This window comes from Colletotrichum fioriniae (genome assembly GCF_027942845.1).
Source record: "Colletotrichum fioriniae strain IMI 355084 chromosome Unknown scaffold_14, whole genome shotgun sequence".
NCBI lineage: Eukaryota > Fungi > Ascomycota > Sordariomycetes > Glomerellales > Glomerellaceae > Colletotrichum > Colletotrichum fioriniae.
The window spans coordinates 737,301-754,007 of record NW_027076850.1 but is presented as its reverse complement, the minus strand read 5'-3'; the positions used below and the strand labels follow the sequence as shown (position 1 = coordinate 754,007).

Below are 16,707 nucleotides of genomic sequence, written 5' to 3'. Positions count from 1 at the left end.
CGACTAGCCACTACAGGCGACACGTTCGTTAATTCTGCTGCATCGAGAGAAGCCTTGGTTTTCGATCCTGCGCCACCAGGCTACCAGAACCAAGAGAGACTGACGACCCGTTGCCGAATCGCTTCATTTCCTCGTCGCTCCAAATCCACGCCCCGACACGCTTGCCAGCGTCGAATGGGTCTGACGCCCGACGCACCCACAGACGCGCCCACCTGCCGACCTGCTGTCGCCTACGCCTAGTAGGGGGCTTTGGAACACGGGGAACAGGATAGGAACAATTCACCACCTCTGTGTGTGCGATACACAGGTCGCTACACCTAGTTTGACTCCAATCGACGATTGAACGAAGCCACACGTTGGTTGCTGTTCCATTCGCCGTCGTTGTACAAGGCCCCAAAAGCCGTCTGCGTTGTCGCGAAAAAGAGGTGTACAGAGGGTACAACAGGCGACCACTTGGCCCAGCCCACCAGCTAATCCACAATTGGGCCCATCATGGCACCCATGACGCCCCGGCTCAAGATCCTCTCAGGTGCGTCCCATTTCTTTCCTGGCTTCCAGTCTTCCCGCCCGCTCGCTCCAGTAATTGCTTCTTCTTGCATCAGTGCGACGGTGTGGATCGGAATTTTGTGTCCCTTTATCTCTATCCGTCAGCCCGGCTTTTCTCCTCCCCATTACACCTTTCCCATCGCAGACCACACTCGTTTTTCTTCCCCTCTCTTTTTTTTTTTCCCCTTCTTAATATACACAGTATCGTCAATACAGGGACCGGTGCTCTTGCATCGTGTCGAGTGCAACTCAGCATGGCCGACGACAGCGAGCTAATGAAAACCTGTGTAGTGGGAGGGAATCCAGTTTCTGCCTTTCTATCATGGAGATTACAAGCAACGAATGCTTGCGACGTTACACTGGTGTGGAAGTCGGGATTCGATCACGTTGCGCAATACGGAATTTCCTTCAAGTACGTCGCCTATTCTCTCCTGCGACCTGCGGGCGCGCGTCTAATCAAACATTGGCAGGTCTCCCATATTTGGCAACGAACGATTTAAGCCGCGACATGGTAAGCTCCCAATCCACCGTGGTCGACAGAGTAATATGAAGGTTGCTGATACCCTGGACCCGCAGTCGTACGCGTTCCCGAAGAAGCCGCACACGGCGGTGGCCCATTTGACTACGTGATTCTTTGCATCAAGGCTCTCCCCGATGTTTACGACCTTGCCGCCGTCATTGACGCCGTCGTCACCCCTCAGCACACGTGCATTCTCGTCAACACAACGCATACTCTCGGTGTCGAGGCAGCTATTGAGGAGCGATTCCCTACCAACGTTGTGCTTTCGCTGGTGTCCAACGCCGAACTCTCCCAACTCGGCCAGAGTGAATTCGAACACAAGGGCTCAACAGAAATCTGGGTTGGACCCTCCTGCAAAAATGAAAACATTCCCGGCGCGATCCAGGGGGATATGGCTGAGGCATTGGCGATGACGTTGAACACGGCTCAGGTTGACTGCAAAGTTTCCCAGAACATCCGTCAACAGCAGTATGAGCGGGTCATTGGGTAAGCCTGAATATGAATAGATCCCGTTTGGCAGTCTTGCTAACCTGTCGACAGACCGATTGCTTTCCACCCCGCCAGCGTTATCTTCGAGACAGCAAGTCACGCCCAATTGCTTGAGAAAGTTGGTGTGAAGGACATGGTGACCGGCGTAATCGACGAGTTGCTTGCTTTGGCAGACGCACACGGCTGCAAGTTGTCTCCCGACTTCAAACAAAAGACCATTGACGAAATGACGAAACCTACGAACCCCGAGAGCATTATGTGGCAGGACTACATCGCAAAGCGACCGATGGAAGTCGAGACGTATCTGGGCTCACCGATAAAATTGGCCAAAGAGGCCCGCGTCCCTGTCCCTCGCATCGAGTCGCTTTACGCTATTCTGCATAACCTTAATATTGTCAACCGCCAGAAACCGCCCAAGCCTATCGATGTAACCATGGCACCTCCCGGCTCGCCCACATCACAGTCACCCCTCCCGAGGATGTCATCAGCAAACGGTGCCCGACCCATGATGAATGGTAATGGCATGCCACCGAACCGAGGACCCCGCCCACGCAACTCCTCAAATTTGGGTCCAGGACCACCGCCCGGTATGCGTCGGCCCCCCATGAACGGGGGCCCTCCCAACGGCTTCCCTCGTGGCCCGCCTCCTCCGGGATCTAGGGCTGCTTCGAGACGCGGGTCCATGGAGGGAAACGACTTGGAGGAGTTCTCACATCTTATGATGTATGATGATATTCCGGAAGGTGGAGAACCTGGTTACAGCCATGGCCCTGAGGGCTCCGAATTGGCGATTCGCGAGCGTGAAATGGAGTTGCGTCAGAGAGAGCTGGCACTGAGAGAGCGGGAGATGCGAATGAGATCGAGAGGGCCTCCCCCCAGGCGAGGCCCGCATCCCATGCGCAACAGCGCTCAGGTTTTTGACGAGGAAGACGATGACGACGACTACTTCGACCCCAACTCTGGACCACCGGCCCCGATGATCGACCCCGATAACTTTGACATGATGAGCGTTACGTCACGGAAGAACCGGAAGGCCGCAGCCGCAGCACCGCCCACCCGTGCTCAGTACCACAAGAACGAGATTTACGATGCTGGAGGAGCACCGCCCGCCAGATCCTCCCGATTCCGGCCCAACTTTGGACGCAATCGTTCCAGCCAGATTGCTAGTATCCCTGCTGCGAATGAGAACATCCTGGACGACCCCCTCTTCTCCTACTCATCGAATCGATATGGTGCCGTTGACAGAGGTACGATGCAGGCAGGCTCGAGAGCAAACTCGTTGACGGCCTCACGGCTGGACGAGATGCAAATGGGCGGAGGCCCTATGGCCATGGGCATGAACGGAGCCTTTCCGCGACGAGCTAGCCAGTCTCCCGGAAACCCCTACAGTCCGTCGATCCGGGGCGGCAGTGGCCGACCGTCGCCGCCTAATGGATACCACGGTCCTCCGATGAACGGTCGTCCGTCTCCTCCTGACGGTATGCGTCAGCCGGTGCCCCGATACCCTCCCGGCCATGGTAACGCAGTCGCGCCACAGCAGGTTGAGCAACATATCGGGGTGAGCGGTCTTGTTCCTCCACCTAAGCAGAAGAACATGAGAAGTCTGACTGGTAGTGCGAGCGCCAGCGCGGGCAGTGGTGAATCACAGAATGACACCGAACCTTCGGCTCACAGCAGCCAAAGCAGTCTCGGGCCGAGACCGGCTATAGGAGTCCGGTAAATTTCCGCTTACGAGGTTGCCTTGATCGCTCTATGGCATTGACGACGTCACGGCCGGCGATACGGAATGATATCGACTTGCTTTGGCCCGATTGCGACCCGGAACGAAATCGACGACTACGTCTACATCCTTCTACATACTCATAGACCTAGGCTTGCTATCGCATTCCGTCGGCCCCAAGAGGCCACTCCGCCAGAGTTCCTCACATATCGATGCTCGGCAACACGATGACGACACGAAACGATTAGACAGGAATCGGTCTTTCATTCGCGGCACAACACATAGTTAATTCGACGACTTTTCTCATTTCTCAATCGGACGCAAGTCCAGTACATACGGCATCGTGACGATGGGGGCAAATTCTCTTCGACTTCTGGTAATAGCAGCAGCATTGGCGTTGACGACATCGATGTTCTCGTTCAGCAAAGGGCAACCAGCGTTGGAGGTTGGATAGCAGACGACGTCCCGGCAGCCCGATGGCTTCGGACTCGCACCCACCGAGGTTCAGATCAAAGACAAAAGATGGGAGGTGAGATCTGACCATGCTCGAGTCATCTTGGGTGAAGCGAGAAGTTGGATGTGTATAAAACGAAACGCCCCTTGTCGGGCAATTTCCTTTTCTTTTGTGTCTGTCCTTTACGAAAAACATTTCTTTTGCAGCCAAGGCACAGCCACGGCTAGGTACGTCGAGGTGATTACAAGTAACGAGCATAGACAAGGGGGAGGAGCCGGAGGTGGTTTTTGAACCGGCAATACAAAGATGGGCAACATTATTGCATAGCAGCAAACAACGATTGGGGGACATGCTCAGACTGAAGCCTCTCTTGATAAGAGATTTTGGCTTTCCATAATTTTTAGTTTCCCGATGATGAGAGAAGGGCGATGACGGGCGCAACCCATGGGGATGAGGAGGAAAGGGGCGAGGTGTGTATGGATGTAAAAGTTTAGGGGGCAGGCAAGTAGGCAGCCCCTTTAGGGAAGTTGAATTGAACGCAATGGAAGCCAGATACGTGCGAAAAGAAACTTGGTATTGTGAAAACAAGCGTGATGTCTAAAAAGGCTCTCCATCAAGGGTGCGTGCATTATACTGTGGCCCTTGAACACTGTCAGACGAGGTGGGTTGACGATACGTAAGGTAAGCAGTAAGTTAAGTTTGGTAGATCTACGTCCAGGAGTTCCGTTCGCCCCGGCCGGGACTTGTGGCGGGTTTGTTGCGGGTTTTGGGGTCAGTCAGGCGCGACTGATGAGACGCTGGCATGTTGGTTGATTCAGAACTAAGACGTCGTCGCTGACCTGAAGGGAAGCCGGGAAAGGGGGGGTTTAAAGAACGCGCGCCAGCCGAAGCCACCATCTGGCGCCGTGTCCCCCGAAGCCGAGGAAAGAAAGGAGAAGGGAGATCTGAGGAGCGTAGAAAGAGAGAGTGCGTTGCTGACACGTGACGCATGCTTCTGGGGGTTGAGGGTTGCACGCGATATGATCTGATGATATGATATGATACCTACATACACGTAGGGCAGGTACCTAAGGTAAGGTAGGGTAGTGTTGCCTCGTGATATGATGTGATGCTTTTTTTTTTTTTTTTTTGAGGTTGGTATACCGGGCAGGTAGATCCCCCTCACCGCTCACCGAGGGAGCGACGCTTGAATGTTCGGTATGGAGGGGGTGCTCTTTTTCCGTCCTCGAGGGATGTGCCGTGCCGGAGATCCGGGAACAGTTTAAAAAAGAATTAAAATAAAAAAAAAGGTAAAAGTCTGCCCTGGCGAATATGCATGGAAGCGAACAGCCACCCCCGATACTTCTTTTTTTTCTGTGAGCACCTTAGTTGCCCTTGCAGGCGCACCTCAGTGAGCGTCAGGTTTCCAGTTCAAAGGTGCTGTTGTCAAGGTACCTTAAGGTAAGTAAGGTAAGGAAGGTCCTGTTCTCCTGCGTTATCTTATCGCGCCGCTGGTGACGTGAAGCCCGGCGCGCTGGAGCACGGACCATATTAGGCGCTCCTGGCAGCTGGCATTTGGCACCTGCCTGCCTGCAAGAAACTCAATGACGAAAAGACGGCGAATCAGAAGTCGAGGTTTTGTTTACTTTCTGCCCAAGGGGAGGGTCCTGACTCCTGCCCCCACTTCTGTCGTCCGACGACATCCCGTCCCCCCCAAACAAATTCAAGCATTTGGGAAGAGAGAGTGTGTGTGTGAAGAAGGCATGAATTAACGATCGTCTGTTAAGATATCCCTTTCCCCGCTACCCACCATCAACTTGCCATTGCGAGACGAGGACAAGACAAGCGTTTGGACGAAAGAAGAGTGAGAGAAGAAGGAAAATATAAGCAGTGGGGTTCGCATGAAATCGTCTGAAGAGTTCTTGATTACTACTACTGCACCTTTGTTTTTTTCTTGGCGACTACCTTATCCGTTACATTACCTGCCGACGGGTTTCTTACTTACAGTTGAGGCTCTGCTGGTTTGTTCGTTTCGGATTATTGACGACGCGTGGTGCGCGAGGGTGAGTTGTATTTTTGCGATTGATTCTTCGTGGTGAGGAGGGCCTGCATGAGATGAGAGTCGATCGCGGGGCTTGAGTGTGAGGTCTTTTTTTCGTCACCTTTCTCCTAGGGCGATGGGAATCCATGGCAAAGAGGGACCTGGAGTTGGTGAGAAGGGTTTTTTCACAACTGATGGCTGATCCCATGTTTTACAGGACAAGCGCTGTAAGAGAAGCCAAAACACAAGTCGAAAGAAAGATGGCGTCGAGAAATATCAGCATGGGGCAGACGACGAGACCGTCCATGTCATCTAGCTCCGGCAACGCGATGAAGACGCGGCAGTTGGTGAGTTCCCTCTAGCCCTTGTGGTGTTCGTTCTTTCCCTTGCTCTTTGAGACGCGGTGGCGTGAAAGGCAGAGGAAGAGGGGGGAGAGGCGGGCGAGGCGGGCGAAGAGATGCTCGGTGGAGAGGAAATTAGCTCTGAGATGGACTTTCATTCGTGCTGACTGGGATCGGGATCGCAGACACATCTTCACTCACAGCTGGCGCAGCTGTCTGCTAATCTTTCCGACACGGAGAACCTGGTTCGTATGACGAGCGTACAGGCTGAGAGTATGCGGGGATTAGGGGCGTGGCATGGCGGCATGTGAGTTGTTCTTTTTCTTCTCCCGACTTCCACGCGGTTACGATACTGGGGGTCGCAGCCAGCGGCAACTTTGTTCAGGGTGTGGGTGCCTGAACGAGGGTGATACGTTCTGCTTACTGACGGGTTGTGATGATAGGTTCATGGCTGCGAGTAAGGTCCTCGGAGAGGAGGCCATCAACCGCGATGCGGCGGCACAGGCGAGGGGTGGTCAGAGATGAAAGAGCGCGTCTTTTGTTTTCGAGGAAGAGAGATACGAACCAAAGATGCGAGAGTGCGGCTGGATGCTGCGGGACGCCGCGAGAGACTCTTCTGTGCGTTGTAGCAAGAAGAGGAAGACTCCATTTGGCTGGTTTCCATAACGATCAATGGAACTTCTATCAAGTCACAGTATGGTTTCGATATCACGTAAGGGAGATTGAAGATCCGCCGAGATTCAGGCCAATGGTGATGTGATGGTGCTGGAGTTGAAAGTGCTCAACTCGCTCCGTAGGGCGCCACGTCGGGGTAGGTAGTTGCTTCGCATATCGGCGTTATCTGGTTTCTCATGCGCGTCCATCCGTGCAGGTCATCCCTTCTGTTCTCCTAATGTGCTCTGCAACTGCGAAACACAGACTGCCGCTCAAGTGCGGCGACTTCCAATGCTTGCCAATACTCTTGAGCATGTCACTAGACCCTCCGGGGGGGACGAGAAGATGCCGAGATGACCGTCATTGAACACGACATCGGGTTATCATAGCGAGCTTTGCTATGATTGCAGAGCTTCAGGTCTCGTCGCTTGGAAGGGGTTGCATACCAGGTCTTGCTGTACGTCTATGGTAGTCAACACAAAGATCGACCAAGTAGGTGCCCATCTCCCTAATGCACGAGGAACACTGCCGCCAAGAAATCATTTAGGCTCGCTGATATGATGGGGAGGAATATCATCGGAGAGATTACGTCTGTCCGCCATGAGTACTCTTCTTGTCCCAGCATGAGTCAAAACCTTGCTTCGTGAAAAGAAGACTCAAGAGGTATGTTTGGGGATACCTTTGTGTGATGGAAATGCTAGCAAGCAAGGCTTCCTTATTGCCCCTTGGGCTTACTATATCCTAAGGTGTTCTGCCGCTTTCGCCTCAAGGTCGCATTTTCACCGCCGGGCCACCTGCATGGTACGGACTTTAGAACAACCTCAAAGGTATATAAGACAGGCATACTGCCGTCTGACTGAGAGGGTACGGGGGCCGAGTAAGCCTGCCTTAGACATGGTTACGGCGAGAATTGTATGATAGGACACCCTGTTGCTTCGCGGCAAAAAGGCAGCTTGTTGATGAGATCCTGGGAGACGTTGACGTGAAAGAAAGCGCGGCACATCATACCAGTACGGCGATAGTTGAAGACGCTCCTTGGTATCCCACGTGTATTCGAGTCTTTATATACTGCGGGTAGTGCCACATAGTGCGACGAAGGGTGCATAGCTTAGCGACAAGCAAGCTATAGAGTAGTTAGAGCCGGCTTTGCCTACAGCCGTTATCGAGATCACGCGACAACTTGTGACCTCCCTCGGTACCGTCCATTCATTCGCCGCAATCGTATTCACTGAGATACTCCGGCTACACGAGCTGTTCAAGTACGCCATGTATGAGGATACAGCAAAGCTACGTGACTGGTCTAGCTGACGGCAGTCTTGCGCAACTAGTCAATTATTGGACTTTTTCCTTCTATGTCTAGTCCAGCCTTTCCTGTAGGATCGTGGGTTCCAGGACTCAGGGGCACCTTCAAAGGACGATACCGCTGAGTAAATCGCCTTTCTTCGAGCATTTTAACGAAAGACTGGATGTTTCTGTAAGGCGAGAATGGTTCCACGCATGGAGTAAGACTCTTTCGCCGCTGCGGCAGGACCAAACTGCCGCTCAAGCCCATGCTCGTCAGGTTCACTCCTTGATTATTATCTGTCGCTCCACCCGCTTTTATTGTGTCCTATGACCTAGGAACCCACATTCGCAAGATATGTTCATCGGCGTGGTGCTACTGGAGACGCCATTCTTTGAGAGCCTCGATGTTTCTCCAAGTCTTCAAAGTGCTGCTTCTTCCCATTGACTCTGTGTGCTGTAGCCTAATTCTGTTCCATTGGGACGAACGCAACGTTCATGAATCCAGCACCTTCACCTTCGGGCAACGGGTTCAGGTCAACTTGGTATCCCTAAGTACAGGTCTTAGGTGTGGGGCCCGGGGACCGTAGGGGATAGGTTCAAGAGCGGCCTGTGGCTTTCAAGACACGGCAGATCTAGAGAGACTCAGAACACCAGGGACAATTCGAGTAGGATGCCAAGGACTGCCATCGCCTGCCTTCGACTGTTGGGTTCGAGCTCGCTTCAACGTGGTTTGGATATCAGCACAGGCAGCCAGATACGTCTCACTGGGGCCGCAGTGAAGGAAGACATTAGTACTCAGCTCTGGATAGCGTCCTAAATGTATTCCGAGAAGGATATACTGCGGGTTGGGGTAGAGGAAGGTGAGTACTTCCTTACTTAGAAACGTTTCTAGATAGTGTTAAACCCTCATAACCTGGAGCACCCGCTTCCGAAGACTATGGCAGCAGTATGAGTCCCGCTGCCCAGACAAAATGTATTACACACAGGATCTATCCCTGGCCTCCCCATTCAGCCAGCCGTGCGATGCTTTGCTTTTGTGTGCTCAGCCAATTAGACGGAGGCGCCTACCAGCCTTCATGTTCGTCATCTTTAAGTGCGTTATCTGAGGGCGATATTATGTTGTCTCCTGCCTTGTCGAGCTAAAAGGTCACAACCTCAGGGCTCCCCATGAGCAGTGAGGCACGCGATGACTTTATGCCGCCGACTTGAACTCAGGGATTCAAGGAGCTTCTCATCAGCGACAACAACTGGATGATTATAAGGTTCCATTAGTGACATTGGACTTGTGAACAGTATCATTGATAGGGAGTTGTCGATTTATCGTGAATCAGCTGAAAAAGAAATATACCATTGAGTATTTTGAAGTGAGGTGTCTATATTAACCAAGGATACTCCCGAAAACAATTCATTCCTTCCATAGCTTACATTGCAAACTTAGCAAACCCATGGTTGTACGGTAGGCCAGAAGATAAAGTAAATCAAAGCCAAAACCAGTCCGACAGACAAGACAGCAACTTCCTCGGATCCGAAGTGGAATCCGTACCGTACGTTATCCAGCTTCTTGTTCCCCGGTGACAGGCTCTGGGGCTTCAGGATACCGTCGAAGCCTCGGGCCCAGGGCACTTCCAGTCCTCGATCATCGAGAATCTGCTCAGCCGTGATCTTGGCACCAGCCATGACAATGGGCACACCCGTACCAGGGTGCGTGCTGGCGCCAACGAAATACGCATTCTCCAGGCCCTCGGCGCGCGTACGCGGGCGGAAAGCAAGAACGTTGAAGATACCATGCGTCAAGCCCAAAATAGCACCCTTGTCGAGGTTGAACTTATCTTCCCACGTCAGAGGCGTGTTGACAATCTCATGCGTGATGGAATCAGTCAGGGGCGCGCAACCCGTCCTAGCGCTCACAATCTCCACGACGGCGGCGCGGGCGCGGGCGACGATGTCGTCCCAATGCTTAGGGTCCGACGTCAGCCCAGGCCCGTCACCCTTTGACTCCTGGAGGTGGCCGACCGGCACGAGGACGATGACGGTGTCCTTTCCCTCGGGCGCCGCCGAGGGGTCGATCCTGCTGGGCACGTTGACGTAGAAGCTGGGCTGGTTGGGGAGGGAGTGGCGCTTGAAGATTGCGTCAAAGGACTCCTGGTACTCCTCGGCGAGGAAGATATTGTGAACGGACAGCTCGGGGATCTTGCGATCCATGCACCAGTAAAAGGAGATTGAGCTGCAGCTGGCCTCTCTCTTGCGGAGAGACTTTGTGTAGTCGGTGATGGTCGGGGTCTTTGGGAGGAGGTTGCCGTAGGCATAGACGAGGTCGGCGTTGACGATGACGACGTCTGCCGTGAGAGACTCGCCGGACTCGAGCTCCACGCCCGTCGCCTTCTGGCCGTCTGTCAGAACGCGGGCTACGGGCGTGTTAAGGCGGTAGTCGACGCCCATACGCTCGCCGATGCGCACCAGCGCCGCCACGACCTGGTGGAAGCCGCCGCGGGGGTACCAAATGCCCTCGGCGAACTCGGTGTACTGGAGCAGGGAATACGTCGCGGGCGCGTCAAAGGGGGACATGCCCATGTACATGACGGCGAACGTAAACACCCTCCGCAGCCTCTCGGTCCAGAAGTACCTGCTCGCGCGGCTCCAGATACTCTCCAGCGGGTGCAGGTTCACGACGTGCCTGACGAACCCGGGCCTCGCGAGATCCAGAAACTTGCCGAAATTCCGGTGCAGCACGTCCTTGACGGAGATCTCGTAGTGCGTGTGGGCCTCACGGAGCCACTTGAGATACCGCTCGAAGCCGTCTTTGCCCTCCCAGCGCTCAATCTGCGTCTTCATGGCGGCGAGGTCGGACGAGTGCTTGAATAGCTCGCCGTCGTGGAACCAAATGTTGTAGTTTGTCTCGCAGCGCAGCAGGTCGACGCCAGCGTCGGCCATGGTGGTGTCCAGATCCCGGAAGGTCTCGTGGAAGAGCTGGGGGAGGAGGAAGAGGGACGGGCCTTGGTCGAAGCGGTGGCCTTCGTGGTGCATGAGTGAGCAGCGGCCGCCAGTGAAGGAGTTCTTTTCGAGGACCGTGACGGAGAAGCCTGCCTTTGCGAGGCGGGCGGCGAGGGCTACGCCGCCGGCGCCTGCGCCGACGATGATGGCCTTCTTGGGCTTTTCCCCGAGTTGAGGCATTGTTATATTATATAGTGGGGTTGTCTATTATGTAGGTGAGATGAGATAGATGGCCGCGCTGGATGTAAGGCGATAAGTGATGCTCGTGAGGTCGTCCTGAGCTTGTAGTGCTAGGATCGTCAAATGTCCCAAAGAGATTATCACCAACTCACAAGGCAATGAGAGGACGTGAACAGAAGACGGAAGGTTGACGCAAGGGAAGTTGATTAACATTCATACTAGAATAATCATCCTACCATTCCAGCAAGCATGTGAAGAGAGACGGCGGCGGCCAATTGTCCCTCGCATGCCATAGGATCCACAAAAGCAACGGAGCGGCAGGTGCAGGGGGTGGGAATGGAATCGCACGAGGATGAGCTCCGCACCGGCCGGTTCGGGGGTAAGAGTTGAGAGAGTGATGACACCTCGACTTCGGAGGAAGCTCCTGGCTTACGAACGTTGTAGAGACAAGACGGGCGGGACGGCGCACAAACTTCACACCAAACTTTTGTCTTCTTCCTAAGGTGAGGTGAGCTGCCACCGACTTGGGGTAGCATAAGGCGTGCGAAGCAAGGGGCGTGCCGCATGAGAGCTCATGCACAAACAAGCTAGCTACAGGTATCCGTACAACCAAACAAAACGGTTGTTGAGACATTTGATATCGTATTCGCAGATCGCGATCGTTTTTTTTTAATCCCGCTTCATCGGCTTCTGCTTTGGATGGAGATGGAGTACACTATAGAGCCAAGCTTCGCGGACTCGGACATTTGTAACAATTTAGTCTTCCAACTTGCCATTTGCCGTGAAGTGTGTAAGTGGAAGTGGGCAATTTCATCAATTAGACGTTGGTGATGAATCACCTTGGATCTCATTCATCTGCCCTGCGCCCCCAAACAACCCAGACGTTCCAAAAATCCAGCCTCCAACAGCCTCTGTAGAATCACTCCCGTCCGAAAGGCAAACCGACACCTGGCATCCATCCCGCCTTGTCTTACTCACCCCTTCTCACCACCACGTTTGACACATGGCCGTATCTCTCTCCAGTGCTTGAGCTTTCTTCTCAAGAAAACATTTAGTGCATCCTCTCCCACCTGGCTAAGAACCCACTAGATCCGCGCCCGCTCACTATCCGTCCATCAATCCCTGGTCTGATCAGGACCTGAAAGTGGGCTGGTTGTATGCAAAATCCCATGTTGGGACGCGCATATGGTCGTCATAGACTTTTCAAATTCCCTTCGGACTCGGCCAACCAACCCCGCCGGGCCGGACCAGCCACCTTGGAAATTGGAGCTTCCATTCCGAATTAATCACTGTCAGAGTCGGACTGTGTAGCTTACACCAAAACGCCAGAGGAAGCTGCAGCTGGCCCAGCACGTTAGATCCTCAACAATCCCATCCCATTTCAAGCTCCATCCCTACCTTTTTTCCAGACGTACCTAGCACCTAGCTCCTCCCCTCAACTGGTTCAGCGCATTGTCTTACCGCATCCGGAAAGAAGCTCTGTCTACGGGATCCTCGCAAGCGCCACCACGTCCATCTTACACCACATTGCACCACAGTCCGGCTGCACCCTTGACATCTTCGTTACCTTCGTCTGGAATCTCTGAACTTCAGAAAAGTCCGAGCCCCGAGCAAATAAACAGCGCCTGGAAACACCAGCCGGAGCAACGTGCCCGCAAGACAACGACTAACCCGGATTTCTATCCCACTCCACTCGGGACAATTCACCATTCCTCCCACCGGGAACTAGCCGACCGGCTTCCGTTATTCTCTTGGGGTTACGGATACAAAGTCCAGCCAGCAACGGTGAATAGTCCGTCTTCAACAGAACACCTCATTCAAAAGGGACGCGATAAAATAAACGGCAGGGCAGGTTCGGGTGCAAGCTGCAACGCTGCAACGCCGATGTGGGGTCTCACCTCACGTCTCTTCACCTTACTTGCCTACCACCACGCCTACCTACCTACTTGCTTGACGCTCACCTCTCCGTCATAATTGCGCTAACACCCGCCCGATCTATTCCCACCTCACCTTTCGTCTCTCCCATACGCCCCAAGGTGCCGTCTTTTCTTTTGTGCAACCTAGCCGCAGGAACAGCTTGCAATCTGGCCTGCTTCGGAGTCGGACGGACTTTAGACAGGGCGAGCGCTGCTGGCAGGAGCCGCCGAAAATCAAGCCTCAATTCTTATCAACCCTCACCGTCGCCGAGCCCGTGTCCTTATTTTTTCGACACCCTATGAGAATCTGCTCATTCTTGTGATTGTTCACGGCTTCCGGAAACTGCAGCCCTCCCAAGATGGGCTACGACTACGCGTTGGTGTAAGTGATCTTACCCGCTGGGCTCTTCTTCAGCAACACTTCCTCATCCCTTGCTAGGCACGTCAAGTACACCATCCCTCTGGCGGGATTACTCACTTTCATCTCATACCCTCTGTTTACGCGCCTCGATGTTGTGAGGACTCTCTTCATCGTCACAATCGCTTTTACAGCTACGATTCCCTGGGATTCGTACCTGATCAGGACCGGCATCTGGACGTATCCCCCAAACGCAGTGTTAGGACCGACCCTCTATGACATTCCCATCGAGGAGCTCTTCTTCTTCGTCATACAAACCTACATCACCGCTCAGCTCTACATCATCCTCAACAAGCTTGTGCTTCATGCTCAGTACCTGAACTCCCCCGCCACGCTCCCGCAATGGATAAAAACGGCGAAGCCTTTCGGCCAGCTAGCGCTCTTCAGCAGCGTCGTCTTGGGCGCATGGCTGATCGCCAAGGAGGGTGAAGGCACCTACCTGGGCCTGATTTTGGTTTGGGCATGCTCCTTTGCGCTCCTCACTTGGACTATCACGGCGCAATTCCTTCTGGCCCTGCCATTAGCTTGCACCGCTCTACCCATTTTACTGCCCACTATCTATCTCTGGGTTGTTGACGAGATGGCCTTGGGCCGCGGCACCTGGGCCATTGAGAGTGGCACAAAACTCGAACTCAAGCTCTTTGGCAGCCTCGAAATCGAAGAAGCAACCTTCTTCCTGGTTACCAACATGCTCATTGTCTTTGGCGTGGCAGCCTTTGATAAGGCCGTCGCCGTCTGCGATGCATTCCCAGACAAGTTCGACAAGCCGGCAGACGCCCTATCCATGTCACTGCTACGAGCTCGTGTTTTCCCCTCATCTCAGTACGACATGGAGCGTATCTTGGGCATCCGCCAGGCGGTCACCAGACTGGCCAGAAAGAGTCGTAGCTTTCATCTCGCCAGCTCCGTCTTCCCAGGCCGCCTACGGATCGACCTGACGCTGCTGTAAGTAGAGTTCCAGCGCCCCAAACCTAAATGTAACCCTATATCGCTGACCAACTGCTCCTCTCCGCAGCTACTCCTACTGCCGTCTAGCCGACGACCTTGTCGACGATGCCGAGACCCCTGACGAGGCCGCCTCCTGGATCTCCAAACTCGACCGCCATCTAAGCCTGCTCTACAAAGACCCCGACGCGACCTCGGCGCCGCTCGCTGCAAAGTACGCTGCCGAAAACTTTCCAAAGTCCGCTCTTTCGGCTCTGGATCTCCTCCCTTCATCGCTCATACCCCGCGAACCCCTCGCTGAGCTCCTCAAGGGGTTCGAGATGGATCTCTCCTTCAGCAAGGACACCTTCCCAATCACGGATCCCGAAGATCTCGAGCTCTACGCTGCCCGCGTTGCCAGCACCGTCGGACAGGCCTGTCTTGAGCTAGTCTTCCGCCACTGCCAGCACAATCTGCCTGATTACATGCAAGCCTACCTCCGCAATACAGCGCGCCAGATGGGCCTTGCGCTGCAGTTCGTCAACATTGCGCGCGACATCGCCGTAGACGCCAAGATTGGGCGTGTATATCTGCCTACGTCCTGGCTGAAGGAGGAGGGCCTGTCGCCCAAGGATGTTCTCGCGAACCCCAACAGCGAAGGCGCCGGCAGGGTGCGCCGTCGCATCCTCGCCAAGGCCTTTGACCACTATGGCGAGGCGAGAGACTCCATGAAGTGGATTCCCTCGGAAGCGCGCGGCCCCATGGTCGTCGCTGTGGAGAGCTACATGGAAATCGGCCGGGTCCTCATGCGCAACGACGGTGCTGCGGCGGACGGGAGTGGGCGAGCGACGGTGCCCAAGTCGCGTCGCATTTGGGTGGCTTGGAGCACGCTGATGGCCGCGTAGATTTGAGTCTGGGCCCAAAACTGGGCTTGGGGAATTTGCATTTTCGTCTTAGATTTGTGTGCTGTTTTGTTTTGGTTCCTCCTCTCTTTCTCCTCTCACCCTCTTCCCACTCAGGCCCTTTCGATGGCGTTGATAGAGGCATTACGAATAGACAGCATGGCGTCCATAGGAGTGAGAGCAGTATGACATAGACGTGACCCAGGATGCAAAAGGCGTTTTCACGCTGCTTTCTTCGATACCAGGTCCACGATGAGATGCATTTGTTTCGTGTTCCCCACAGAGATCGAACCGCCCGATCGAAACGTCGCAGCAGTGACATCACGTCAAGCTCCGTAGTCCATCCAGATTGCTCCCAGGAGCTATGTAAGCAAGGATCCGTGCGCAGCCTGCAAGGGGGACATTTGGCCCAAGCTCCTTTACCGAATCTTATCATCTCACCGAGTCGCTGTGAAAGCTTACCGAGAAATCAGTGACCCAAACGAAGATATCTAACCTAGGTCTCCACCAAAAAGAGAGCCTCCATTGACAACTGCTCAAATCGCCAAGTTTCCTTCTTTACCCACCTCGACCGATTACGGGGGAGAAGAGCCACCACGTTTCCAACCCAATTGAGCCGGTCGCGCGAAGAACTTCAATTACATCAAACCACATGCGCCGCCAATCGTAGACCTTTGACAGACATAAGCCTCTCAAGATGATACCCAGAACGCCCGCCCGCCGTCTCCTCCGGGACATCGTCCACGCGCACCGCATCGCGCCGCGACCCTTCCTCCGACCTTTCACATCCACACCCTCCTCCCGACTCCAGGCGCAGCGCCCGCCGCCGCCGCCTCCGATCGCGCAGTCCCCCCTCCAAACCCAACAACAACAAGCCGCCGCCAACGCCGCCCTCTCGAACCTATCCCATCTCACCCCGGCACAAATCACAGCCCTCCTCTCGACGACACCACCATCAACACTACCGGGAGGCGGCGGAGTAGGAGGCATTCCCGGCGTCCCTCCCGGATCACCTGCCGTCGGGTCAGTCCCCGGCGCCAGCGCCGCCGGCCCCTCCCGCCGCTCAACCCTCCTCCGACGCGCCCTCTGGGCCCTCTTCTTCTTCGCCCTAGGCTACAAGCTCACCGACGACCAAATCGCCACCATCCGCTTCACGGCCCCCTTCCTCTACCCGCCCGTCGAGGCAGACGAGCACCAAATCCCCTCTTCCGCGCCCACGCGACCTTCCAAGCCATCGAAGACTACCCCCATCCTGCAGTCCCTCGTCCCCTCCATGCCCCCCAACACCGACCCCGGCGCCGCGAGGGAACCCTGATCCCCAACTCCCGACCTCGGACTGGGAAAACTG

At 54.7% G+C, this 16,707-nt stretch overlaps 5 protein-coding genes across 5 annotated transcripts; 4 read left to right on the top strand and 1 right to left on the bottom strand.

The window, feature by feature from the left end:
• Window positions 1-492: 492 nt before the first annotated feature.
• On the top strand, window positions 493-3,275 carry N0V96_010372 (uncharacterized protein; the record flags this gene model as incomplete). The annotated part of the gene is made up of 5 exons (XM_065758919.1): window positions 493-529; window positions 763-958; window positions 1,017-1,057; window positions 1,123-1,552; window positions 1,607-3,275. 5 exons carry the CDS (start codon window positions 493-495, stop codon window positions 3,273-3,275), a joined length of 2,373 nt encoding a protein of 790 aa, XP_065612442.1.
• A 2,734-nt stretch (window positions 3,276-6,009) lies between these two features.
• On the top strand, window positions 6,010-6,615 carry N0V96_010371 (uncharacterized protein; the record flags this gene model as incomplete). The annotated part of the gene is made up of 3 exons (XM_065758918.1): window positions 6,010-6,096; window positions 6,276-6,397; window positions 6,534-6,615. 3 exons carry the CDS (start codon window positions 6,010-6,012, stop codon window positions 6,613-6,615), a joined length of 291 nt encoding a protein of 96 aa, XP_065612441.1.
• Window positions 6,616-9,462: 2,847 nt separating this feature from the next.
• Window positions 9,463-11,199, bottom strand: AL1 (phytoene dehydrogenase AL-1; the record flags this gene model as incomplete). Its single annotated transcript, XM_053194722.2, has 1 exon — window positions 9,463-11,199. The coding sequence occupies one exon, from the start codon at window positions 11,197-11,199 to the stop codon at window positions 9,463-9,465; it is 1,737 nt and encodes a 578-aa protein (XP_053047891.1).
• A 2,275-nt stretch (window positions 11,200-13,474) lies between these two features.
• On the top strand, window positions 13,475-15,362 carry N0V96_010369 (uncharacterized protein; the record flags this gene model as incomplete). Its single annotated transcript, XM_053194721.1, has 3 exons — window positions 13,475-13,497; window positions 13,555-14,478; window positions 14,549-15,362. The coding sequence occupies 3 exons, from the start codon at window positions 13,475-13,477 to the stop codon at window positions 15,360-15,362; spliced, it is 1,761 nt and encodes a 586-aa protein (XP_053047890.1).
• A 694-nt stretch (window positions 15,363-16,056) lies between these two features.
• On the top strand, window positions 16,057-16,674 carry N0V96_010368 (uncharacterized protein; the record flags this gene model as incomplete). Its single annotated transcript, XM_053194720.2, has 1 exon — window positions 16,057-16,674. One exon carries the CDS (start codon window positions 16,057-16,059, stop codon window positions 16,672-16,674), a length of 618 nt encoding a protein of 205 aa, XP_053047889.2.
• Window positions 16,675-16,707: the final 33 nt, after the last annotated feature.